The sequence below is a fragment of the Dermacentor silvarum genome, chromosome 2 (assembly GCF_013339745.2).
Source record: "Dermacentor silvarum isolate Dsil-2018 chromosome 2, BIME_Dsil_1.4, whole genome shotgun sequence".
Taxonomy (NCBI): domain Eukaryota; kingdom Metazoa; phylum Arthropoda; class Arachnida; order Ixodida; family Ixodidae; genus Dermacentor; species Dermacentor silvarum.
In genome coordinates, this window is record NC_051155.1 from 196,952,333 (window position 1) to 196,980,015 (window position 27,683).

The following is a 27,683-nucleotide window of genomic DNA, read 5'->3' on the forward strand; positions in this document are numbered from 1 at the left end:
TGGAGAAGCCAGCTTTCAACTACGATTGAGCGTTGGTCTCGAAATGGAAAGTCTCGGGGCCGAATTTTCTTCGTCCGATTCTGCTCATTCCTCGTAATCCCTTCCAGCGAGTGGCCGATCTCGACGCGGCTTCGTGTGAACGAATGACGAAAGACATTAGGAATCGAAAATGAAAATAATCGTTACACAATACGAGCCCTGCTTCCAGGTTCGATCCCAGATGATGAACCGTTGTTCATCCACGTACTTATTTGTTTATAGTGACGTTTACGGTTTCCGTAGCAACGTTCTCAGTTACATACAAATAAGTGCTTCCACTACACAGGTTATGGCCTATAACAACAAAGGCGTGAAGCTAGCTTTGCCCCACAAAGACTTTTCGCGTGGAGAAGACAGCTTTAAAGGCTGCTTTTGAGCGAAGCTCGCATACGTGGATGTGTGTAGAACGCGCTCGCACGCAGCTGCCACAGTATAAAAAGCAAAAGTATCTGGCACCTTTAAATGTGTTATGCTGAGGCACTGAGCCATTATTATATCGCGTTACATTGATAGTATTACCGTGGCCGATAAGGCTGCAGAGGTTCCTCTGTTCTGCTGTTCGGCGAACAGACAACGAACGAAAATGGCCTCCTCTAAAGAGTCTTCCCAATGTAACATAACGTGATGCTCGAAGACTCCGGGCCTGAAGAATCGTTAAAATGTTGGCGCTAAGCACGCCTCTGCGAAACCCCACACTCTACGGTGACGACCTCCGTCGCAGCCCTTGAAGTGATCGTTAACGGATGGCGCGCCGTCATTTTCACCCTAGGGAAGTCATGTTTATAGAAAACGACACATATTAAATACTGCGCTTCACCTTTCCCAACTACGCATCGCTGGGCTTCCATCACAAGCAAATCTAGCAGCTGAAAAGCGGCGGACTGGTCACATGATCACAGACGTGTCCATGACACCGGCAGCAATACCGCGACCGAGTTAAGCAAAGACCCTCTTGTAACGTTCACTGAGGTCACTGCTTGTAGCATCACAAAAAAATGTCGCAGTTTCGCCCGAAATGCGAAGCATCAATTGCGATAGCAAATTAGCAGAGAGCTATTCGGAGTAGGGATAGTAGTTTTATCGGCTGCATAAAGTTGAACACATTCACTTACTAACTGAATTAACAAGCGTGGTGTCATCGCGCACAAGCACATATGAATAGATCACACTCGATGACCGCAGACAACCACTTTCAAAACGCTGGCAGCAAGCGCAGCCGCCGCAGCGAGCGAAGGTTCGTGCGATCTATCGCTTCAACGGAAACTGAGCGGCCGAATGCACAGCGCATACAAAGGTCAGAGCCATGTGGAGATCGCTTGCAAGATACGGCGCGCGCGACAACACCGGCAGACCGTAGCGGCGCAAACATAATAAAGAACCAAGCGCAAAGCGCAAAGTACATGAACGCATTTGTTGGCAGAGTAGAAGCCGCTTGAAGTGTCCATATAATTGCTATCACAATAATTTACCACTTTTACCACTCCGGAGGTGCAGTTGCTAGGGGCAATCAGGTCAAATGGTCGCCATTTTTATACTCAACTTGCACCGACGCACAAGTTATCACTACTCACAATACATGTTCCAACCCTTCGAATTCAACAGGTTAGATTTTGCCTTACCTGGTCAGCTGGACACATCGAAAACCCCTACCTTGAATTCGTATTTAGTCGTTTCTTGGGATAGTCGAGAGCCTGGTAGCGCAACACTAGTCAGCAAGATAAATAGACATCATGTTGCCAAGTCTCTCGCAGAGTACTTAGACATAAGCAGTGCATCTTTTGTATCTTAATAAATTACAGAGGTGGCATTCATTGGAAGTGTTCTAATAACAGCGCCTCGCAGCGTGCCTCTAGTGTATGCTGTAATGTTTCAGATATATTTCAATGCAATGCCCACTTGAGAATCTTATTCTTGCACCATATGCCACCAGCCGAAGGAAACACATTATTTTTTATTGGGGACTACTATATTGTTCCTCACCAGGCCAGCAGGCAATAACACCCATTGAATATGGGTCCCATGGTCAGTACCAGGAGTGGTGCCACCTTAGAACACAATGCTTACGAGTGCTTCTTGGCATACCATGTACATTATATTTAATGAATTCCCAATAACTCAATAACTGTGACCTCATGACTTGATCTTTGCACAAACCTACTGCAACACTAAAACAGTGCACAGTAAGATTTTAAGCTGCATAATTGTACAATTTAGCAACACTAATGCTTCAATAGAAAAAAGTACTATATCTTACCATTACCTACTCCTGTTCAGAGCTTCAATGAGCAGACAACACAAAGAGACACCCACTTAAGAACTTTTATTTTGCAGTGTGTCTGCACAACTCAGCATGAATGGTCTGCTAGTTTTATGTGTGACTAATGCTAAAAATGTGTAAACCAGAAAACATGTTTCATGCAAGTAGCTTTCTAAGCCATAAAATACAAAGGTAAACAGTAAAAAAAAAAACATGTCTTGTCTGAATCAACACTGTTCTGACAAATAACAAAACAGTAGAGAGCACAATGAATGCCTAGAACCAGATACTACATACGTAAGGTGCCTTTAAAAATTCAAAAGTTAAGGCCTTCAAATTGATTCATATGGAGAAACAGGTACAACAAACCTAAAGTAGATCATTTTCCATAAGGCTTTGTGCCTCCATTTTAAATAAAAGTCAGTGTATTAAATGGTTCCTAGTGCTGAAAAATTATGCCTTCCCAGTCTGCACTTCTTTTGCCACAGGTCTGTTGGCAGTACGAAAGCCAGAGTGGTCCATATATCTGCTTATTCCTCTAAGTCCACCAGGCATGTAAAGAAAACGGTTGCGCTACTCAGCCTAAAAAAAAAGCAATACAATTACGTAAGCTAGCAGTCTTGCTTAAAAGTCCTACAACAAATTTCGCAGCAGGTGGCAGGATTCATCCCTTGATCACTTCTCCTCCACGCTCCTCCCAGTCACAGAAGCTGCCTCTGTAGAATCGAGCACTGTGAGACATGCAAAGTAAAGACATGTGTTACACTTGGTGATGTTGCTACAAAAATTGTGTAAGATGAACTGCACGATCACATATTGAGAAAGAATAAACGAAATTTACAATTATAATGTTACATGCTATGGCCAAGAAATGAGAGCGAACACCATTCTTTCAGCATTACGTTGTGCATATGTCTGAGCCACAAGGTCTTGCATCCCTGCTTGTGTGAAAGTGAGGCTGGCAGTGCTGTTCTCTCAACACTATACTAGATGAAAGAAGAAAGGCTCCGGACTCCCCCAACAACACTAAACACCCCCAACTACTTGCGAAGCTCCTACACTCCAGTGCAAAGTACTTTACCTGTATGCAACAATGACACAAATATTTATAAAGTGAGCTTCCCTGCACATAAACAATTATTGTAGTGAAGCCAGCTATGACACTGGTCTCGAAATGTCTCATGAGAACAAAGGCACAACAGCGATGGTAATGATGACGACAATGGCAACATTATGGCTACACTTCGTTGACTGACATCCAAGACAGTGAAGATCCATCTTTGCAACAAAAATTCTGAGAATGGCTGCTGCATCGCACACAAGCTTTGCAGCTATGCTGTGCAAGCATATTGAGGCAGAGATGCATCAAATCCGTCACCTAGCTGTAAATGTAGTAAGCTCTCACAACGGACACCCTCTCAAGAAACTCATTATGGTACAATGTTGTCTTTGTTTGCTACAGTATTTCCTGCTGAGAACTCCAACATAAACATGCAGATACCACCAGCCTGTACCATACCTATACCAGCCTGCACCAGCCTGTACCCAATACCACCAGCCTAGACAACCCCGTACTGACTCTTGATATAACACAGTGTTTAGCGCATCAAGCAACCAGCTGTACAATGCTGCACGGGCATGAGTTCAATCAGCAGTGGTGGCAGTGGACAAAGCTTTCTTAACATTTTCAGCCTACTTAGCCCACTTTGGCTCGCTGCTGCAGTCTGTTATCTAACCCCTGAACACTGCTCTTGCATGCAAAAAAAAGGACATGTCTGGCTGACAAAATTGAGATCACACAATCTTTTAACTGACAACGAAAATTCAAGTTTTACACATGAAGAAGATGCCTATGCAATCGCACCATAGTTCATTCAGAGTCAAATATGCTGAGCCCCCCAGTGCAAGCGAGACAAAACTAGTAGCAGTTGGAAGGCTGCGTTTAGTGAAGCTTTCTCTGTAGTGTCCAAAGGTGTAGAAACTGTGCTCTGTGATGGCACTGGGACGTCTGGGTGTATTAACACGATTAGCCTTCTTAGCCTACTTCCCCTACGACAAATTGCAAATACAGGTGTCTTCAACAATATGGTGTGTTGCTATATTGCTTGAATGCAAATCGCATTAATGTCAACAGTCATCATGAAATGGGTTCTGCCAGTGTTTCCTTTTTCTTCACCAAATGGCAAATATAAAACTAAGGATGAGGTGAGCAGGCAAGTGTCCCGACGATGACGCTACAGTACAGCAAAATGGACGGGCAGAAGGAAAAACACAGGATTCCCATTTTCAAGCCCTTAACTGCTGTCGCAGTAAACAATCGTACATGGCTAGGAAGCATGGACTCTTCTGACATTGCGACATCTTAATGTGGTAAATGCTGTGCCCATAACACCAGCACAACGTGTGAGTTTTATATCTACATCTATATTGGAAGTGCCTTTTGTTGTATTGACAATCTGCCAATCTATAAAAGCCAGCCTTTGCAAACCACCTCCCTTTAAACCTGCCTCTCCACGACCATTAGCGAACACAAAAATCTGATTATTTTCTAATAAAGTTTATCTATCTATCTCTGATCATGCCAACAGCAGGGTCATAAAGCCCAATCTGTTGCAGCAATTACACCAAAGAGATTGAAAACTACAGTCTATCGATGCTCACTGTTTGGTGCATTTGCTGTTTGAAGAAGAAATATATATTTTTTTAAGTGCTAACACACAGCAGCAGCCAGAAAGCTTTACAGCATAGTTGTAACACTGGACCACACGGCTCTCTGCATTGGCTGCTTCAACTGCCACGCCAACAGATGACGTTTTTCTGCCATTTATACTCGCTTAAAAAGGAAAATACTCATGCAAAATACATTTCTATGCACAAGAGACTAAAATTTTATTCATCCAAGATATTAGCACTAAAGTTTCATAAGTAATGCAGAATTTTTTTGAGTGCATATTGTGACCTCAGTTCTGATTGCAGAAGGAAGCAAAACCCAAGTTTACTTACGCATGGTATCCTCTGGCATGAGCTGTCTGCATGGCACTCGTGGCACGCACACCTTTCCGGCATGAGAAAATAACGTTGGGATCATCCGGAGAAGGTTTGTCACGGCCATACTTTTCCTTGAACTTCTCTGGTGGCAGCTCCAAAGCAGTACCAACGTCATTCACTGTCCAGTCCAGCGACACAAAGCACAGGTGCAGTTAGAACACAGGACTGGTCTAATGAGCGAATGAATGCCCTTTATTTCAAAAATAAGGTAATGACTGTAGGGGTAACACAGTCTCAGTGCCTAGAAGCTCGACATACCGACATGGATGATTAAAACTAATAAAACCAGCAAGAAGAGTAAAATGTCTGATTCTTGGCACACCAGATTATGGGAGTATCATAGCCAAAACGATGTAGAAACAGACTCGGAGGCACTTCCTACCTCAGGTGAATAAAAACAGTTTCCTAGCAGACTCGGGGCAATATGGACGTGAGCGACATCATGCAATGGCCGTGCTCACAAGTGGAGAGTGCATTATACTTGGTTCCTCCTGACTGCATGCATAGGCCATGGGAAAATTTAGTTGGTTAGCAGCACTTATGTTCCAATAACTACTGTGAGAAGCTGTGCACAACACAACAACACAAATGAACCAAATGTCTTGTAAAATAAACATGAGGGTGCCATGTCGTATGGTAAGTGGCCATCTCACATTCTTTAACTAGTGACACTATTGCATATACAGTCGGCTCAGTGTGCAAGCTTTTTCTGTTATAATGCTAACACGCAATGTTCAAAACCATATACTGTGTTCATACAGAAATAAGCTTGCTATATACTCATGAAAAGGCTGCTGGCTGCTAAAAGTTACTACTAAACACAGTGTAATCGGCTGAAAGTAAAAAATATAACATAGCAGCACACCTTTTTAAGGAAAAAAAAAAAAGGGAAATGAGCACACCATGCAAAGATAAGGTTAATTTAATGTTGTAAGCAGTCATCTCATGAAAACCGGAGTATGTTTGTCCATGCAGCTCATAAATGAACTAGTCAGCATTAATAAAATTAACTTTCAAACTATTCATGACATGTCAGGACTTAGTGTCTCATTAAAACATTGCACAGTATCAAATAAATCTCCCTGTGACATAACTCACAGAAAGACATTACTAGTCTGAAGACTGTTTCTATCAATTAAACAACATGTGTGGAACACCCGAGGATGGCGAAGCCAGAGCGACTTTTGCAAAGAGCACACAACCACGATGATCTGAAATTGGCTGCATCATGGCCACAATCAATACCAGCAGGCATTGCCAAGCACGACGTGCTCGAATGAAGAGCCCATGCCACAAATGATCTGAACCTGTGCTTTTCTTATTTGAGAGGGCCTCCAACAACGGTGCCAGTTTTAATTAGCTTCTGCTCGCAAACTTTATTGATTGTGGCCACGAAGGTGGGCAAACAGCCCTAGTAATTCACAATGATTAATTCGCTAATGTGCACAGATATCAGAGTCCCTATATTCACTTTTGATAATGTGAAACTAATAACAAACCACAGTACTCACATGGGATGTTGACACAACCTGGTATGCGCCCATCGTTGACAAGTTCTTTTGGCTCTCTCACATCGACAAAAAAAGCTTTCCCCTTCTGCAGTAAGTCCTTAACTTCTTCAAAGTCGCAACCTATGATGCAAAATTTTGTGATTTAAGCTCTAATGAATGGTAACCTGTGATTGAAATTGCAACAAAAATGAGCATTGCTGTCAGGAACTAGAAGTTCTTACAGGTTTAAGGACAAAATCGTTAAAGGCTTTGATCATTCATGGAGCACTAAAAATCTTGCTTTGCACAACCAGGCAACTAGAATTCTTTAGTAGAGTTACCTAGAAATAGACTTCAAGGATTCACAGAAGAAACTAAAGTGACACTTTAGTAATTAAAGTGGTCTACATTCACTCAGGTTTCCAGTTAATGATAAAAAGTCAACAAATTTCATATTACCACAAAGATTAGCAACAAAACTTTCATTCACATGCAGAAAAGTTCTTTACATAAATTTGCTAAAATAAGTTAGAAATTAGCAATATATGGGCCTCTCTTTTCACTTGATCACTTTAGAGGATACTTTCACTTCAAAGCAACCTAATGCCAACTGTAACACCTCACAGGAGCAATGGCTATAGCTGAATCAGAGAATTAAAATTATATCCCTGAACATGATCCATCGAGAATGCAACACCACAGAGCCAGATGCAGATATATGCTAAGTTTCACCTCCATCAGCCATTGTGAAGACAGCTTGGTCCTTTGGTCCTCACCACAACGTAGTAGCCCAAATGCAAATGTTGAGTCCTTTTATATAGAACTTGCCCCCCACTTCTCCTAATTGACGTTACCATAGACATAATTGCTTTGCAAACAGATCTTCAATAAGGTGACCAATAAAATCTAAGTTTGTCTGGCTAATGACCCGAGAAACGACATTCCCATTACTGTCTCCCATCAGTACACTAGACCCAAACCCCCACCCCGAGCGTCTCTAATGGCACAAGAGCGTCTCAGCAGCAGCTCTATAATGGTTCTACCATACAGCAAAAAAAACGAGGTGCTTTAAAGACTTACTCAACTTCTCCAATGAGGCAGCATCTTCACAATGGCTTGTGCTATAGGCTGATGAAAAGAAAGCAAGATAGCAAAAATATGTTTTACGCAAACAAAAAAATAAACAGTTGTGACTTAGAACTTCTGCTGTGTAGTGTGGAGTTCATTCAGTCAGCGCACCCAGACTAACTGCTAGTGTAGCTACCCATAGTTTTTAAGCTGCGATTAAAAGCAAATTCGTGAATGTTTTATAGCATGAACATTGAGTAAGAAAGGTGTGCGAACTGATAATACCCTTCTAAATTTCAAAGAGCACTTTACACTTTACTCATTACATCGACTATAGCATAAACAAATGGAATAAACTCACTTTAACTGTAGAGGTAGATAAATAATAACAGCCAAAAGTTGGGACAATGTGCCGTTGTTGCTAGAGCTTAAAAAAAATTCTGTCAAGTGGCCTACGTTTGTGAATGTAAAACATGCAGCAGCTGTCAGAAGTCAAGCCAGTTTATCATGAGCATTCCAATTCCAGGTAATAGAACACATAGGCTTTTTATCTGTTCACACACAAAAGCAAACAGGAAGAACTGACTTTGCTGAACACAAAAGTCACATAAATTATGTGTCCTTCATAGTCACAACCAATTTTTTTATTATAGTTGGTACTGCTGTGTTATCAATATATTCTAAAACTAAGAGTCAAAAGGAACCTTCAAATAACATATTCACAGCTACAGGCAAAGCAGTCGCAATACAGTGCAGTTTCTGTTGCAACAGTGGCTGAAAAAAGTGCAGGATAATCCAAATATAGCTCACATTTTGTTAATAAATCTCACAATTCGTTTGCATACACCCATATTATTTAATGTCTGTCACAGGAGCATAATTTTTTTTTTTTTGCGTATGTCTGCTCGTACATGAAATCATCATTATTTGTTGGATCGTACATTACTAATGCAGATTAATATGCAGAAAACAAAGGTAATGATCAATAGCCTGGCAAGAGGAAACAAGAATTCAGGATCGCCAGTCAGCCTCTAGAATCTGTAAAGGAGTACGTTTATCTAGGTCAATTACCCACAGGAGATCCCCTGATCATTATAAAAAAAATTTACAGAAGGGTTCGAGTGCATACGGCAGGCATTGCCAAATCCTGACTGGGAGCTTACCACTGTCATTGAAAAGAAAAGTGTACAATCGTTGCATTCTACCGGTGCTAACATATGGGGCAGAAACTTAATTGGAGGTTAACAAAGAAGCTCGAGAACAAGTTAAGGACCGCACAAAGAGCAATGGAACGAAAAATCTTAGGACTAACGTTAAGAGACAGGAAGATAGCGGTGTGGATCAGAGAGCAAACGGGGATAGCCGATATTCTAGTTGCATTAAGAGAAAAAAAATGGAGCTGGGCAGGCCACGTGATGCGTAACCGGTGGATAACCGGTGGACAATTAGAGTTACAGAATGGGTACCAAGAGAAGGGAAGCACAATCGAGCATGGCCGAAAACTAGGTGGGCGGATGAAGTTTGGAAATTTGCAGGCGCAAGTTGGAATCAGCTGGCGCAAGATGGGGGTAATTGGAGATCGCAAGGAGAGGCCTTTGTCCTGCAGTGGACATAATATAGGCTGATGATGACATTACTAAATCCCGTTGAATCAAATGAAAGCTTTTCACACAGAATTTAATTTGTAATGTCTCCAGAAAGCCTACAAATGTTTTACTATAATGTCTGAATATCTATACACAGTCTGTGCACTCATCGTTTTCCACTTTTTTGTCAACTCCTGTCTATATACTTTCTGTAAACAACCAATTGGCTATTCATAAAAAAAAAAAAGATTGAAGGGAACAAATTTGTTACAATATTTATAGACAAGAACAAGTCTACAATAAAGCAACACAGATTTGTATAAACTATCTAGAGATTGAATAATTTCATTTTATGAGGGCTGAGACCTTTTCATCCAGAACAAAAGTGTAAGCGATTAAATATTGATCCCACAGCCCAATTTTGTTGACGTCAGAGGAACAAAAGAAATCAAGCCATAACTTCTTTTTTTCTTTTCCTTTGGAAACTGGTTTCATTCACAGACCTTTTGTCATCATCTGATGTGACATCTTGGCATATTCAGCATTGCCGAGTAGTTTCCTGTTTGTAATGCTCAGTCTGACCGTTCCTTGTGCAAATGTGTTGCTTCTGGAGGTTGAACAGGACCGTAGGCATGCTGAAACGAGTATTTTGTTATGCAGAAAGACATCAGTAAGAGAGAGAGAGGGGGATATAAGGAAGGCAGGGATGTTAACCAGCCAAGAGTCTGGTTGGCTACCCTACGGTGGGGGAAGGGAGAAGGGGAAGAGAAAGAAGGGAGAGAGAGTGTAAGGACATCAGTAAAGACATAAGCTCTGAAAATTTTTAAAATTTGACCAGACTGACCATGACCACTTAGCCCACCTAGCACACCTTGACCCTTGGTGCATTACCCCATCTGGTTGAGACTGCATCACTAATTATCAGTTGTGACGTGACATGGCGTCAGTCGTACAATGTGAATGTGTGCCATACTGCACTCACTCATCCAAACAAAAGTACTGTCCGTAGGTAACCCCAGAAATATTAAAGGCTGCCAGAATAAAGCGAATGTTGTTCAGGAAAGCCTCCAGGAGGTGGTGCCCCAGCACTTTCCAGCTAGTGAAAGACCACCAGCATTCCTTTGAGGTGGCTATTCTGACAGCACATCAGTGTTACACCGTCAGGATAGCCAAAAAAAAAACAAAAGGATGGCCCCACCATGTTCTGGTCCTACGTAAGTTGTCTTCGCACATCTCGTCACCAGCCCAGTTTCAATACCCAAGGCAAAGCATGTCGACAGTCCTGCAAAAGTCTCTGTGCGTTTTGCTCAACAATTTTCTTCTGGCTACACACCATAACCTGATGAGTGTAGACTACCAGACAAATGCTTGCTGCCTGTCCGACGTGAGTAGTCCCCTCTACCACCTCACAGCTCACCTGATAATACACACGCACTTCTTTTCTTCTTTTTGTTTATTTATTATTATTATTATTATTATTATTATTATTATTATTGCTTTCTTTTTTTTCTTTTTTCTTTTTGCAAGGAGCACCGTGTTCTACCATCTCCAAACTCAGCTCCTCACAATGCCCTCACCCGGACGGCATGGCGCCTATTTTCTTCAGGATGCCCGCACCTTACGTACTTGTATTGCTATGCACCGGGTTTCCATCCCTATTTGACCACAGGGCGGTGCCTGTTGCATGGAAATGGGCCCTCATTTCTCCTATCCACAAGGGAAATTCAAACCTGCTGACGACCCCCAACACTACTGCCCCATCTCCATAGCATCAATCATATGCCACACGTTCAAGCACATTTTAAACAGCCAGCTTCTTGACTTTTTCAAATGCACTAATTTTATTTTAAACATGCAGCATGGCTTCCACCGCGACCGTAACTACGACACGGCACTGGCTACCCTAAGCCACTTTATCAGTAACAACCTTGACAACCGAACGGAAACCGACCTCATTCAGTTTGACCTAAGCAATGCATTCGACACTCTCAACATTGCTCGCCCGCTGGACAGAGAGCATGCCACAGGCATGCGGGGCTGCCTACTCATGTGGCTGGCCAACTTCCCAACTGGGAGCAGCCAGCGCATTGTATACTGTGGTGCCCACTCTAATAACATACAGGTATCGTCAGGAGTGCCTCAGGGATCAGTCCTGGGGCCAATATTCGTTTTGATCTAGGTCAACGACAAGCCCCATGATAACCATCTTCTTCTCATGCATTATGCGGATGACATGTCCATCCTGGCCCCTATTGTTTCCCCTACTACAAGTCATAACTTGCAAGCGTACCTGGCAGTGATCGAATCATGGGTCTCTGCAATCCACCTTAAGCTGTCTCCTGCCAAAAGCAGTGTAATGAGATTCTCAAGTGACCACAAACCAGCAAAGCCCTCATAACCCCCCCCCCCCCCTCCTTTCTTTTTTATAATTGTTATGTTTTGCCCTTTGGGCGCGGGCTAGCAGACGCACACATAAGGTTTTTAACATTTCTGCCTAGCTTTGCACGCCACTGGGAGCAAACACACACTTTTTGTTCTAATAAATGTTATTATTATTATTATTATTATTATTATTATTATTATTATTATTATTATTATTATTATTATTATTATTCATACATATACAGCACCACTATATTGCCGAGTCGTTCAGGTAATGACACATTCTCTAGTTCTACACTGTCACTGGAGCTGAAGGCTTATTGTCGTCCTGTTTTACAAAGATCATATGTAGTCATTATATTTTAAACACATGAATTGTTATGTGCATGCTATAATCAAATTGGGTGAGAAGTCATCCTGTCCTTGCCAGAATCAGACCTTACGTCCCTCTTTTCCTAATGCATGGATAGTTTCTGTGTTAAGTCTGAAAGATAATATCCTCATAAAAAGGAAGAACCAACAGTAGAAGCAGCAGCAGCAAGCCGAGCAATAAATGCAGATGTCAAAGTGCGCAGCTTCTGTAAACTTTGCAGTTTCACAGAGCTTAAGTTCCTGTTTGCTACAGAGATATGATGTCAGAGTACTGTTGAAAACGCATTTCTCGTGCTGCCGTCTGACGTTCTCTGAAATACTGCATCTCGCCACTTCGATAAACCTATTTTTTTCCCAACGAGGAGCAAGATCACCTAATTGGCAAAAAAACAATAATGAATCACTAGGTGCCAAAGTAGGAACGTTACCCTGCTCCTCTTGGAAGGATTGATTTCTAAGCAGTGATATGTGTCTCCAAAGACATCGGGGAGCTTGGGTTCGTAGAACGGCTTGCAGCTGGCACATCACCATAATCTATTGGTACAAGACAGCAAGGAAGGACAACTCAGGCTCAAACAAATAATGGAAACACAAGTACAAATCTGCATAAAACGCACATGCTGCAATGCCAAAGCCTGTGTGCTATGGCTGAGGAGTCCTGCATGCATGAGGAGCCCTTTAGGCTCATTGGGCTGATTGATTCATGCAGTAACAATGAAGATTGGTGAGCACAAAATTGAAGACAATGACCGAGGAAGAAATGAGTAAACAGGACAAAAGCTTGTCTTGTTTACTCATTTGTACTTGTCTGAAGTTCAGATTTGCGCTCACTGATGTTTATGATAAGCTTACAAAAAAGTGTCTGGCCATATGGCCAAAGGCAATCGATTTGCTTGACAAAGGGTCATGCACCCACAATATAACAGTACACAATGCAGGGTAACAGCAAACCACAGGATTTAATATCAATATGAAATTTTGAAACCTTTGCATATAACTCAAAGCAACAGGAGTATCAATTACACTTCACAAACAATAAATCAGCAACTGAACACAAAGTTGCGTATAGGCTGATACAGATTCACTGCAAATAGTATGTACAGCAGTAGCAATTTGGAGGTGCACGTTGTTCATCTTTCTTGTTGCCCTCTGTTGCACTAGCAGCACTGACAATCAGATTGTGCATATAATATGAACGTAATATATATGCACAACAAATTCTGAAATTTCAGACAGCATATAAGCAGCACTGAGGGGTAAACAGCACCCAAATGCGCACGATTGATGGTCACGAGGTAACAGCATACACAAGCTGTGTGCACTGGCATCCATTTCATTCTTGAAATTATACCAGTGTACCAAATTTCACTGTTGAAAATAAACATTAGCAAATATGACCATCCCACGTTCTTCACTGAAGGAAATTAAGCGTATGTGCTACTAACGCACTCTTCAGAACACCACTCGATACTCTCATCTCTCAAGTCAGTACTTTGCCCACTTCGGTGCTAAAGCTGATGGGTGCTACTTAGGTTGACGATTAGGTAAATGTTGCCCTTGTACATAACGCCTTGTCAATTGTCTCTTTGCGCGAAACCAACTGCAAGTACACTACGTATACAGGCCAAATTTTTGACGCAAAGAATTCTATAGTATTGTTGTACATACATAGTACAGTGAGTCCTTTCGTTTTGCAACTGCTGTTCGCTAACCACACAACACCCACGACGGCGTCGCTTGACACCGATGCGTTGAGTGCGTGTTGCTTGAAAACAGTCGTACGTGTACACAGCACCAAAGTGCTTTGTGAAGTCAGAACAACTGGCAACAGTTTCGGCAACACCGCTCTTGGCAAATCACTCGGCAAACAAACAAAAACGAGCGCGTGACATACGGCCTATGTATCTCCCAACAACAAGAACTGAATAACTCGCAAGAGCCGAGTCGGCCGAGTCACATGCGGTCACCTCCGAGAGAACCTTCCGACTGTTTTTAAAGCGGCAGTTTAGACGTGTTCGCTTGCACAACAATGTCCTTGCCTCGATCTATAAAGTAGACTGCTGAAGAAAAAAAAATTCGCAATATATATTCTTGTAAAGCTCCGCGACGTGTTCATTCCATCCATCGTTTTACGATAACGCTACGGGAAAGTGAACTGTGAACATGTTCAACGACAAAAATTTGTACTGATACAAGTGCTGGCCATCCTACAAGTTGGTTGTAGGAGTTCTTTGACACTACCAGCATAGAATAAAGACCAACTTTATTCCTACCAGTGCCTCCTCTGTCAGTACCTACCAGCGCAGTGGAAGAATATCGAATAAAGACACAAACTGGAAAACGAAAGCGAAACCATTCCTTTCTCTATGGCGAAACCGACAAATGTCTTACCTTGAGAGTAAGAGCAGAAATCTAGGTTCTTTACTTAAGAGGTGTCTTCCTGAATAAGTACGTTTGAAGCTCTAAAGGAAAGCGGCAGCGATGTTGCGATTCGAACAATCAGCTAATTTAACTCTGGCTAATTGTAAAGTTTTGTCTGTTTGCCGTGGGTGGCACGAAGGTACGAGACGAGGGGTACGAAAACAGTCGCCATGACAACGCTACCGACGCTTTCATTCCGGGCGCCGGCGTTGCTAAGTGGTCAAGGTGTGTCGTGCGTGCGGTGTGCTGTGGTTGTTCAAGCGTTCAAGGTCGCAACGGAACTGCTGATAGCTTCTAGATCTGTTCTTGAGAGGAGTGGAAGATTTTCTTCCGATCGATATCTTTGAGGGCCTTCGTACTGGGCTCGAGCGCACTGCATGCTGCAACCCCGTTATAGCTATCGGCGAACGCAAAGTCTCTCGACCGTAACGTGAGTATCGAGAAAATAAATACTCTCCTTTTGTGTACACAAACGGCAAGTCTGTTAAAGACGTTACAGCCAATGACGCAAGCGGCGAAACGAAGTTCGGACCATACCCTGTCGCCTGACAGTTCCCGTTTTTCCGGTTCTCGTGTATCAGCTAGCGCGCGCCTTTGGTTTCAGCAGGAAAGTGGTGTAGAAGAAAAAGACGAACGCGCGTATTTAGTGTATTCGTATCCTCGTGCGTACCTAACAGGTCCTGAGGCCTTCGCAGGCTGCTACTGACGATCAGCATGCGGTGCACAGTTACGCTCATCGTCTGTGTTGTGTTTCTCCTCTTTTGGCAGGCTGATGGTACACAGCGCATTATCAAAAGGCCGCACAGAATTCCGAGGGCTAAGCATGCAGGTGAGGGTGTTCCGAGAGCACGATTCCATCTGTGGGTCACTTCGTATTTGTACGTTTTTTGCTCGTGTCTTTACCAACGCGGCCCTTAGTGAATTACAGCATATATAATAGATTAAAGTTTAGTTTTTGGTATAGTACGTACGGTAGTTGAACTTAGTGAGGAGGAAAATCGAAAGGAAGAGATGGTCGAGGAGAACGAGCGAAGGTTATTATGTCCTTATCTGACATCAGACTCGCTTCGGCGACTCTGGAAGTTATCCGGGATATATATCTGATTAACTAATTGCTGTTACTTTTAAGTTTTTTCTATAATAGCCGTTTCTAAAGATGTGCGTAACCTTTCCTTTTCTCTCTCTCTCTTGTCTTTCTCAGCGCCGGAGATGACTGAAGTGAAGGCTAAGTTCCCAGAAGTGAACTTTGAACAAGTCCGGGAAGTTCTAAAGCATCATGGCAAGAAAGGATCCGTGATTGATGTCCGCGAGCCGCAGGAGCTCATCGATGATGGCAGAGTCGAAGGCTTCATCAACATTCCTTGCAAGTTTACTTTTTTTTTTTTCTCTTGTTCTTCAATATATAGAGATGCATTCTTATTAGATGCGGTCGGTAAACGAAATTCTTCTGATGCACAATTTATATTATTTATTTCTGCTTGTTGCAATCAAGTATATACAATCACAAATGTTCTGCTGATTGGTTTAAAGTTCTGGAAATAATCTGATGTCAATTAATCACAAGATGAGAGTATTGCGATATCATCACTGGACGGTCAAACATGCTTTGGCTTGCCAGCATACCCTCGTTCATAGAGCTATTTTTGTTAATGAGTTGGAAATGAACTTATTATCTTCCACAAAATATGTAGCAATATATGTGATGGAATTAGCATTACAACTGGTGCACACATTTAAATCTCATGCTTCATCGGAATTACCATTTGATGTCTTAAAAATGCTCTTCAAGCATGTAATGTCTGTTCTCATCTGTTTTTCATTCCAAGAATGAATAGTCTTACATAAGCTTGTTTTTTCTTTTTTTTTTACATTTTTTTAGTTATAAAGACAGCCTTATATTTTAATTATTTAAGTGCAAACGCCTTTGCCATCAGCAAAGACTTGCTAGCAGAATGATGATACGATCAGCTGTCTAAGAAAGAGGAGGGTCCCTCACCACCACCAAACACACATTGTAGCACTTACACTATCGATCTGGCCTCCGCCACGAGACACCCTGTATAGGAGTGTGAAGGTCCAGAAGAGGCCAGAAAGAAGCACTGCCCACTGGAAGTGGTCACCTTCGAAGGCTGCTGGAACTCTCACACTGGAGCTTCGCATCTAAGGCTTCCATACTGCGACATACTTGAGCTCCCTTATCCTCTTCCCTCCCTACACATGCAAAGTTTCCGTTCCATTTTAGTATTTTTGTTCTTGGCTCTATCACGTAGCTAAAAAAATGTCCAGCGTCCATTGATACTGCACTTTCTCTTCTCTCCCATCTAGCTGCCTTGTCTTATTCAAATATTTGTAATTCTCGCATTTATGAAAGAAATTACACTGGCCCGGTTAAATACATACCCACGCTTACAAAGAATTCTGACTGTATCTTTAGCTTTTCTCCTGTCCAACACAGTGATGCCAAGCAAAGGCAATAGACTGCTTTTCAAGTTACTGTCCCTCTTCAATGGTTCACATAGACCAGTCCACTCAAGTCAAATGTCCAACAATGTTTCTTCTTTCTCAACCACAAAGGGCCTAAGCTTTTCATGTTACTCAAGGATTCAGAATAAAAGAAACTAAACAGAAATATTATTTCCACTGTATTAGCAAATCATTCCTCCACTATACCAGAAAGGTCGTGTGAAGAGGCTTGGTAATCCAGAAAAGACGGAAAAACAAAAGATGGGTGGTCTGCGCCAAAAGTTCCTGCGCCACACCGTCGTGGATTTTGATGCCGTCTGCTCAGGCCTAGTTAATTTTTTTTGTCATAAGACTACATTGTGTTCCAAAAGAGCCAAAGCATGTTTCAAGAACTTTTGGTAAGCCACAAAAGCTCTAAGTACGAAAAAGTGCTTTGAAATCCATGATGTCACACCGACGTATGGCATGGGCGTTTGAGCAGGAAACTTAAGAATGGAACGTTGATGTCATTTTCTCTTCCAATAATCAATCTATCACGCAAAATTAGTGAAAATATTATTTTGAAAGAATACTTTACCATTATAAACTTATTTAGTGTTCCTGTTTAGTGCCCCTTAGCCATGTTGAGCATGAACCCTTTTCCTGCTGGCTAATGAATTAGGCATGTCCACAGTATTGCTCTTTTAACGAATGAGGTTAGCGCATTGCCTAACCCGAGCCCCCATTAATACCAAAGAGCAGCATGTGTGTGATATGATTTGAGTCTTTGCTGAGAACATGCATGCACATATTCTCATTTTCTGTCCCATTGTGGAAAGACTCGAGACTGCCAATGCTTCATTCGGGACCCACAGGGCCTTGTAGCGCAACCAACTCTTGCTTGCAGATGCTAAAGATTTGTTTTCGCTGGTATAATGGGAAGTAAATTGTTTTTGAAGTTTTTATCTTTTACTTTCATTTATCATAAAAATATGATTAGACATAATTAAATGCATCAGTATTCTGCCTTTATTGTTTGTTTGTTTGATAGAGGAAAGAGTTCCTTATAATATGCTCAAAGCTCTGTACATACAGTAAAATGCCTTCTCACTCATCATTGGCACTGAATGCTGAAGGTATGCATTTCTGAAGGTTAATTGTGCCTTTATGTCTTGTTATCACTCTTTCACTCGAAAGCTTCCTAATTTATAATCAGGAAAGTGCTGAAAAAAAATAAAAAGAAAATAAATGGATGAAGTTAAACAGAAAGAGCCGTTTCTGTTTCTTCACTTTGTTAATTTTCTCCTTTTGTTAGCACCAGTTTTCTCAATAAAAATCATGGGCCCACTAACTATCCCGGCAATAAATTCTTCTAAATTTAGGTGTTCTGTCTTTTCAAATGAATTCAATTGCTTTACTTTGTGTGTGTTTTTTAATTTTTATTACTATTGCAGTGAACGATGTGCAGTCAGCATTTGTGATGCACCCTGAAGAATTCAAGATTCATTACAATGTTAACAAGCCCGACCCCAAGAAAGATGTCATCTTTAGCTGTCGCTCTGGAAGAAGGGCAGTGATGGCTGCAGAGAAACTACAGGAACTGGACACCTATCACAAGTGAGCTTAGAGGGCCCCTAGATAGGCTTAAAAATATTGAGTAATCAAGGTGCATTATGCAGAGAAACAAGTCAAGATAATCTTAACGATCTTGACACTGCAAGTCAGCTTGCATTTTAGCAGCATGCATGCCATGCAAATCTCTCTAGCTTCATCGAAATTTTCTCACTCTGACGAGATTGTCAAGTTAGAAGAATCATGAAGTGCAAGCGTATTCCATAGTGTATGCTCGTGAAACTGATTAATTAACGAGCTAACTCTCTAGTGCAACTTTATAATAATATGCAGCATGTATTTATCAGCACGTGCCTGAAAGTAATATATTGAAATGTAGGTGTGCAAATGGTATCAGTATTTTTTTATGCATAATTTTGCATGTTTGTTACCTACCAAGCAACTGCAGGCCAGTTCTTTGCAGAAATTTGTGTGGCAAAGCATATACCCTACTAAGTGGTAGCATTTGTGACAGAGATCTTTCCAGAATCGGCAACGTACGCCTTAAATGGCCAGACCCTCACCAGGTCTGGCCATTTTGAGTTGACAAGTGCAGTGAATACAATGCGCGCTAACGATCGTGTCTGCTAAGTATAACATCCCTACGCACCGCGGAAATAGCTTGAATTTCAAACCAAACGCCGTTTGCTCATCTCCTCGTGGGCGCCATGCTCCCAGCTGGAGAGTCGACATCAATCGCACAAGTGCACCTATGTGCATGGCAGTGCTATGACATCACTCACAGTGACACGTGACTTCGAGAATTATTCAAGGTAACATCAGTTATTTCTTTAATATGTTGCTTCACAGGACGAATTAAACTTTAGAGAAATAATAAAACATACAAACTGAATGTTTGCATGCTTTTGTTTTACTTCGTACCATAGCAAGAGAGATGTACTTCCGTTTCGTCTGCTTGTTCCCATGTAGTGCAGTCGCACGTGCAGAGAATGAAACTGTGTCATTTTCTACCGTGTTCCAACACCGCGATCATGATATTTCATCCTCTCGTGTCTGTCTCAGTGCTTGTGATTGTGGCACTGACTTATACTGCTAATCAGGTGTTCTCGTGCAGAGTGCACAAGATCATCTGCTGCACAAAATGAGACAAACGCAACAGCTCGTGCACTAGACCATCACCGGAAGTGCGCCACTCAGCAAAAACGTGAGAGAGAGTAAAAAAAAAAAAAATGTGGGGCCCATGACATATTTGTACACGCGATCCTCCAGCTCCGATATGGGAGAACACAGGGAAGGAATTTCGCTTCCAAAGGCTAGACAAGGCAACAGAAAGAGTGTCTATGTTGGCGGTGACGCTCGCCTCATGAAATCATGGGTTTGCGGCGCTTCAAATATTTCTATCTCTGCTAATAATGATCTAATCTGAAAAATTCGGTAGAACACTGCTTAGGGGGAGGGCTCGTAACAACTTCCAGCGTATAACCGAAATTCGCTATGTGGTCTGGTGAAGAGCCCTTTAAAGGGATGACAAAGGAAAATATTAATTCAAGCAAGGTTGAAAGATTAGGCTTCTCTAACAATGAATTCATAATTTGTAGAGAGAGCAGAGCTTTTGTAAGCAGGAAAATGATGAGAATGGAAAATCTGAGTGGAGCCACCTGTTGTGGACTATAATACCTCTCACGTGACGTTAGCACTGACTGATTCACAGAGAGTGGCATAGAGGGAGGTCACGTGAAGAATATATCAACTCGTTCATTTTGGCAGTAGCAGAGGAAATGTCTTTGGGGGAAGGGTTTGACCTGGGACAGGAAGGGGGGGGGGAGGGGGGTATGAGGTAGGGGCGAGAAGATGGTATTCTGGTACGCAGAAATTTTGGGGGGGCATGTGCCCAGTGTGCAACCCTCTGGCTATGCCCCTGGTCAAAACTTATCCCAAGTACCCCACTATGCCATGCCTCATAATCGAATCATTGCAGAATGGTGGCTAAGCTCAGCCACACACTATATGGCACTGCTTTTTCATGATGGCTGCACCCTCATGAAAAAGACCTACACAACTGTTCACTTTATGCAGAAGCACAGCTTGAACCTCACTAAAACAAACAGGGATATAACAAATTATTGGATATTACAAAGTAAACTTACGATATTTCTCACCAATATTAGCGTGTCCTGAATATATGCTTATAGCGAACATTGGATATGAAGAAGGTATATTTTGTATTGGATGCAACTTCGTATGTTATAGAGATTCAACTGCATCTCATCTGGACTTTGTGTCCTTACTAGCTATAAAGCAATCATTAACCCTTCATTAATATACCTTATAGCCTTAACAACTAAGATGCATGTTTACAGACAGCAGTGACAGGCATGATTCACTTAATGATGGGTCAGCGCAACTATAAATATTCCTTGCTGGTCACTCGCTACTTGCTAGCCTAACTCCACAACCTTGCTCTCGCTTGCAATCATTGCGTGCAACCAGTCCACAAATGGGCAGCAATACTGCTGATGCTGGTCACACACTAGCAGAGCAGGTCACACACCTATTTCCTTGGAAACAAGCATCCTGGAGTCCCTCCGTCAACAAATTCGTGTCCAGCAGTTGACATTACCTCACTTCTTGCAGACGAATTAGGGGCTAGCAATCTTTTTGCCCAACAGCATGATCAGATACAGTGGTAAAGGCTAGCCCTCTGGCACCGCTGTAGCAATCACACATTGCATAAGTAATTACTGTGCGGAAAAACCCACCACATTGAGTGGCTATGTGGTTCTGCTGCTGAACACGAGATCACGGGTCTGGTTCCTGGCTGCCACAGCCATGTTCCTATGGTGCTGTAATGCAAAAACGCTCGTCTAATTAGATTCAGGTGCATGTTAAAGAACTGCAAATGGTTTGAATTTAATCCAGAGCATCTCTCTTACAGCATCTCTCATAACCCGTGTGTTACTTGGGAATCATAAACACACCACAATTTTATTTGCCATGCAGGAAATATCCCAATTAGTTTTTCCTTGTTTGTGTTTCAGTTCACGCTGATTGCATATGCCAAAACATGTTTGGGGCAAGGTTGAGCTATGAGGCGAGGGAGTGGTGGCAAGCACACAACGGAGCTTTGTTGATGTTAATAATTTTCTTGATGCACTTTTCGGAAAACACCAACAGCACTATTTTTTATCAATATTAATGCTCCAGAACTGGCATTTAGGACAAAATTTCTGATGAATCAAGATTAAGAGGCCCTTTAAAGGAGGTTGTTCAAGGAGACAGCTCACTGGACGAGACTGGCTTGACAACCTTTTTCTTTTCTGACAGAATGATGCAAGTTTTGTGGATGCAGTAGATGTACTCCAAAGTAACTTGCGCTGTGCAGCAAGGGCATAAAGCAAAAGACGGCAGTTCTTCTTGCAAGCACACGCTACAGAAACAAGTTTTTACCAATTTGACATTTTGGGATGATACTGTAATTATTAGGAAGAGCACACCAAAGTAACTACGGCCCTCTGGCTGTGGATAACAAAGCTTGCTGTGAGTACTACAGTGCTAACTCCTTGTCTTAAGCATGATCACGATATTCATATTTTGTCCTTCAGTGCACCGTCCTTCGAATTTTGTAGCACGCTGTATTGCTTTGTTTTGCATTTTAGTGCCTAGTGCATGTGTGGGTGTGGCCAGTGCACGAAAACAGACCTTTGGTGCACCATAGCATGCTTTCAATACCTGCATGTTTATGAAGGAATTAATCTTTTATACTCTCTAAATACGCATACAACTTAGCTGTGCATTTCATGTGAGCCCTTATCATGACTGCTGATCACTGGGTCATGCAATTTGTATAGAGGTACACTATTAACTCAAGTATCTCGTACAAGCTCTAGACTAGATAAACAGAAAAAAAAGCAGTTAGATATAAATATCTAGGTGTAGTCTTTTCATCTGATTGCTCATGGAATGCGCTTGTAAGTGACGTGGTTGGCAGAGCTGGAAGGGCACTAAATTTTATGCAACGCAATTTAAAAAATCACGCAAGTTTGCACTCAGTTGCGCAAAGCTTAGGCACAGTGAAGCTTACTGGCTGCTACTGTTAGGTATGAACTTGGTTGCTGCTAGGTCTTAACTTGATCTAACTTGACTACGCATGTAGGAAGGTATTCTCGAGCGATCATTTTTGGAGGTGCTTTCCCTTTCGCGACATTTCGGGTGACTAGCGGTGGACGCGTCGGCGCCTATGAGCGACAGCGTTTCTGGCATGCCACAAACGCAGGCAAGCTAACCAAGGTTGGCACAGTGCCAAGAACGCTGCTGCTTTTCGATGCCAAACGCGTTGGAGGCTAGCCGCTCGATATCAATCGGCCAGCTTCGCTGTGTTTTGAGCTTTGCGTGGCTTAGTGCAAGCTTTCGCCTTCTTTTTTTCTCCTGGCTCAGCGCGCCGCGGAAGGAAGAGAGGCAGGGAGCTGGCGAGGAGGAGACCGTGTGTGTAGGCACGCGGTCTGCTTTTCTTACTTATCCGGGTTTCCATGGCTACCACGTCTTTGCACCACAAATTACGGCTGGCTTAAACAGCTTCGCTGTTAAAAAAAAAAAATCTGAACTATGATTTTCATGTACACCCGTGAGAAACCATAGAGTGCGCCATAAAGCCAATTTTCCCTCTGCCTGTGAGTGTAACTTGAAATTGAGGACTGCAGTCCAAACTTTCCATTGCGAACTTTCCAATGTACTCTTCAATTTCAGTTTATGCATGTTAATTATAAAGAAATTTAGTTCTTTCAGCAACCCTGTGATCTGTATACATTTGCTCAGAGGTGTACATGCATATAATATATTATATGTGCAAGAATTCGAAGGCACATAGTATGTACAACATACATAACAGTACAAGAAGGAGCAAGGAACAAAAATTTTTTCAAGGTAAATAATATACGGTGCTATACGTCATATCAAAGATGAAAAATTATTGTTTAATCTGAATTTTTCAAGGCACTTGAAAGTTCTTACTTTCCTTTATTGCATCTGGGATAACATTCCATCATATATACTGGTTACAATATATTTTAGTGTGTGTTTTCCCTTAAGGTCTTTTGTAAAGCTATCCCATAAAGGTCTGTGGCTCTTTTGTGCTCAAATTCTGCATTGGAGGGGCATTTTGCGGTTTTTATTTTGTTGAATGCATGTTTGGATGCAATAAACTTGCCTGCTTTATCCGAAGAAAATAATTATACATCATTGGGTATGTTGGACCGAAAAACTTATTTTTGCAGTGAAATAAAGTAATGACACCTGCATCTGAGAGAACAGAATGCAAAACAGTTTGTTCCTATGTTCCTATGATGTAATGTTTATATGGTTGAAGCGAATATATAATTAAATCCACCAAACATCTTAGCAGTGCTGACTTATGACAATACTTGCGCTGTGGTGGCTAACAACACACTTCACCAACACATTGTGCACAAGATTGGGAGGTTTAGATGACAACTGCAACAGATCTGAAAGCTATACATTTCTGAGAAAGTTATCTTGATTATTATAGAAAGAGCAAGATGACAGTTACTTAAGCTCAGAACTATTAGTAAGGAAGGTGTGAGAAACATGGTGATGGCACCTTGCATCAGCACAGTGTTAAAGAGGTCCTGAACCACTCCTTGGGCTTGGTGAAAAAACATTGTCCACGGGTAGCGTACGCTGCTGTGAATATTTCAGGCAAGTTTTGCAGTCATACGTGACGCGTGGAGCTCGCAAGTGGAGCGCAAAGTCACCTTTCTCTCAAATGCTCTCTTTTCAAGAGAAGCCTGCTTCTTACTCTCTTCTGGATGCTTTATTTTATCATACAGCGGATTCTCATAAGCGGCTGCTATTGGCCAATAGCTGACATCAATCAAGAAGATTGCCTGGTCAGACCACACGCTCAACTGCGGGCGTGCGCTCACTCCTGGCCGCTCCTGGTTAGACGCCTTGGCAGACTATTCGATAGCTCTTCAAAAACGCGCAAGTTGGATGTGGCTACCATCTTTTGGTCAAGCTGGTGAAGGACAAAGCCGGTCTGCACAACTTCGCATGGTCAGACTGGAGCATTTGAGCACGACCACAAACAAGCCCTGTCGTGCATAAAGCAAATGCTGCGCATATGCACTACAGTTGCATGTAGCTGCTGTTTGCTGCAAAGTATAGATACCGTGGCCGCCGCGGAGTGCCGTCACGAGTCCACTGGCTAAGCGCATTGCGGCTCGTGTCGTAGGCGTTATAATCGGAAGTAGTCGCGTCTACGTTAACATCCAAAATCAAATTTTAACTGTGTGCCACGGTGACATTTAGAAGGCGGAGCCTTGTGGGCATGCCCCGCTCGGCCGTAGCCCTAGCAGCTCAAGGCATTGAAGAAGGAGTGGAAGCACCGCGAAAGCCATGTTTGATTGCCAATAACTCTGCGTCTATTGAACACATTGAAGTACTTTTTGGGGCAAAGTATTTCTGAAACAGCCTACTTTAACTTCAAGTGCATTTCTACACTTCAATAAAAAGTGGTTCAGGGCCCCTTTAACAATGTAATAAGTCAACGAGAGCAATGTTGGGTGCATGACAAAAAATTAAATTTGGCGGAATCAATCTCACAATGACTGTCCACGGTAATGCGTTTAACATAACGAGTTATGTGTGCGGCATGTATTGCAGTGGGATTCCTCTTTTGCGCTTCCCTAAGAACATTCGGCACCGTCTAGCTCCACCGCCTCAAAGCCTGCATGTGGCCTCCAAAATGCATGGCGTGCCTGTGTGTGTTACGCTGAGAAACGCATCATGCAGCAATCGGGCTCCTCTCTCGCTCGCTTCTTTCTGGACTCGGTGCATCATCTAGTGGGACTGCTGAGAAGTTCGTGCATGGGCCTCTGAGATGAGAAGCGTGGCGCACCAGTGCCTGTGAGCGCTGAGAATTGTTCCCTAGCTTGCTGCACACTCCGAAATACATACTCGGTGACCCAAGTTGGCGAGAGGCTCATTGAAAAGAGGCACGTACCCAGTGCATTCATGGCACAGCTTGCTAAAGTGTTGGCGGGAAAAGCATTCATTGAAAAGCAGCACATAACCATTGCATTTCTGGCGCAGCTTGCTGAAGTGTCAGCTTGCTGACCTTGAGGAACCCTTCTGACGTGGGTTCGATTCCGCTCAGCATCGGAAAAATTTAAGGGATCTTTTTTTGTCATTGTAGAGCGGCATACTCCCAGTGGGACTAACCCAGTGACCCGAGTTGGTATCAAAGAGGTTCGTTGTAGACCAGCGCAGATCGAGTGGCACGTACCCAGTGCTCCAAGTCGGCGTCGAAGAGTTTCCTCGAACAGCAGTACCTACCCAGCCCCGCATCTAAAGTGACCCGCGTCGGCGTGAAAGGGGTTCGTTGAAGAGCGGCACGTATGCTCACATTGCCGCATACTCGGCGAGCCAAGTTCGTCTGATGGTTGGTTTCAAACCCTGTTCCCTCAACACAGTAGTCAGATGTACTACTCATTGAACTATGGTAGGCGGGAAAATGGCTAGATACAAACATACATAGACACAAACAAACAGACATAGCCCCCGGAAAGTGTGCGAAGTACCCTAAGGATGCTAAAGCATTAATTTTAGCATTTGTGCATCTCACTTGCTCTGTCCTTATGTTGGTTTTGTGTCATTAGTTTTTAATGAATTGGCATTCTTAGGGTAATTCACGCACTTTCCGGGGGCCAACTGCAGTGGAATCTCATTGATCTGATCTTCACGGGAACCAGAAAATAAAGTGTATCATCCGAAAATCATATCATCCAATGTATTATCCAACTAAATCATATTATCGGGAAAAGAAAAAAAAAATGTGTTACGCAAAATCGTATCAGTGCGGTTCCACTGTATCTATGTATGTTTGTATCTAACCGTTCTCCCACTTACCTGGGTCACTGGGTAGTCTGTGGCCTAATGTGTAGTGCATCGGGCTGCTGTGCATAGGGAACAGGGTTCGTAACCAACTGTCAAAGCAAATTCGGTCACTGAGTATTCGGCAGTGTGTACATACAGGGTGTTTCAGCTAAGTCGGGCCAAACTTGAAAAAATCTGTGTGCGAGTTACGAGAATGCAACCAACTTAATATTGTTCACTGTCCTCTTGAGCAATGAAAAGTATTTTTTACTACGAGCTTATGTAATTAGTTAACGATTAATTAACCAACTTATAAAGTATTAATTAAACATTAAATCTTCAATGTAGAAGTTGTAGAGCTCATTAAGAAATTTCTAAATTATTTCTGTTGTAGCAGCTGCTGGTGTTTCAATTTTTCCTGGGTGCAAATAACGCAGGCGAGATTTGAACAAGTACCGCATAACTACGCGCTCACGCGCAGGGACATATTGATTGTCGCTATATTGATTCAATGTTAAACGCGTTACCATCGACAGTCATCGAGAGATAGGTTCTGCCAAATTTTTTATAATGTAAATAAGTGTTTTATGCTTACAATTTGCTTCTAATGACGGCATAGATGCACACAACCTTACACACACTTCCATAAGCAGTTTATAGTGATCAGTACTTGCGAGTAACATGTCTTACTGTACAAAGCGCTCTGCTGTCCACATAATCGCAACTTCATTTTACTTTTGTTTCTATTTCCAACAGAATCAAAGTGTATCCTGGAAGCTTTCAAGACTGGTTTTTGCACAATGGTGAGTTCAAACAAGGACCTCTAAAGAGTCCCAAGGGCACCGGTGATGCGAAGAAAAAGGAGAAAAATGATGACTCAAAGAAAGAGGTGGAAAATGAAAGTGATGATTCAGATGCAGATGATTAGTTGCATTAATAAATGCTGCTTACTCAAATTTTTAATTGTTTGAATTGCCATTATTTTTCACTCAAAGGGAAGGAAAGAAACATCGTTAGAAATTGCACACTGTGAATTTAGTGAAATTCATCGATTGCATCCGATGCCATGAACTAGAGATCGTATTTTACACTAGTATGTGGTATGTGGGCATAATA

At 42.3% G+C, this 27,683-nt stretch overlaps 2 protein-coding genes across 5 annotated transcripts; one reads left to right on the forward strand and one right to left on the reverse strand.

Moving 5' to 3' along the window:
* Positions 1–2,342: 2,342 nt before the first annotated feature.
* On the reverse strand, positions 2,343–14,594 carry LOC119442405 (rhodanese domain-containing protein CG4456-like). Of its 3 annotated transcripts, none has more exons than XM_049662122.1 (7): positions 14,516–14,594; positions 12,671–12,776; positions 9,992–10,123; positions 7,915–7,962; positions 6,856–6,975; positions 5,300–5,462; positions 2,343–3,027 (listed from the first exon to the last, which is right to left on the reverse strand). In XM_049662122.1, the coding sequence occupies exons 2-7, from the start codon at positions 12,771–12,773 to the stop codon at positions 2,961–2,963; spliced, it is 633 nt and encodes a 210-aa protein (XP_049518079.1). In that variant the 5' UTR covers positions 12,774–12,776; positions 14,516–14,594; the 3' UTR covers positions 2,343–2,960. The 3 variants fall into 3 exon arrangements, with proteins under 3 accessions (XP_049518079.1, XP_049518078.1, XP_049518080.1); XM_049662121.1 differs by lacking the exon at positions 14,516–14,594 and adding an exon at positions 14,282–14,394; XM_049662123.1 differs by lacking the exon at positions 14,516–14,594 and adding an exon at positions 14,137–14,203.
* A 242-nt stretch (positions 14,595–14,836) lies between these two features.
* On the forward strand, positions 14,837–27,530 carry LOC119440643 (rhodanese domain-containing protein CG4456). 2 transcript variants are annotated; one of them, XM_037705535.2, is made up of 5 exons: positions 14,837–15,093; positions 15,432–15,492; positions 15,865–16,026; positions 18,560–18,722; positions 27,324–27,530. In XM_037705535.2, exons 3-5 carry the CDS (start codon positions 15,873–15,875, stop codon positions 27,493–27,495), a joined length of 489 nt encoding a protein of 162 aa, XP_037561463.2. In that variant the 5' UTR covers positions 14,837–15,093; positions 15,432–15,492; positions 15,865–15,872; the 3' UTR covers positions 27,496–27,530. The 2 variants fall into 2 exon arrangements, with proteins under 2 accessions (XP_037561463.2, XP_049518081.1); XM_049662124.1 differs by lacking the exon at positions 15,432–15,492.
* Positions 27,531–27,683: the final 153 nt, after the last annotated feature.

Bases quoted from the DNA above. Each gene is read 5' to 3' on its own strand.
- LOC119440643 (XM_037705535.2), top strand. From the start codon at position 15,873: ATGACTGAAGTGAAGGCTAAGTTCCCAGAAGTGAACTTTGAACAAGTC. The intron at 16,027-18,559 runs GCAAGTTTACTT...TTACTATTGCAG, and splicing joins AGGCTTCATCAACATTCCTT to TGAACGATGTGCAGTCAGCA. The intron at 18,723-27,323 runs GTGAGCTTAGAG...TATTTCCAACAG, and splicing joins GAACTGGACACCTATCACAA to AATCAAAGTGTATCCTGGAA.
- LOC119442405 (XM_049662122.1), bottom strand. From the start codon at position 12,773: ATGGTGATGTGCCAGCTGCAAGCCGTTCTACGAACCCAAGCTCCCCGA. The intron at 7,963-9,991 runs GTCTGTGAATGA...TCTTTTCATCAG, and splicing joins ACATCAGATGATGACAAAAG to CCTATAGCACAAGCCATTGT. The intron at 6,976-7,914 runs GTAAGTCTTTAA...TTTGCATCATAG, and splicing joins TGCCTCATTGGAGAAGTTGA to GTTGCGACTTTGAAGAAGTT.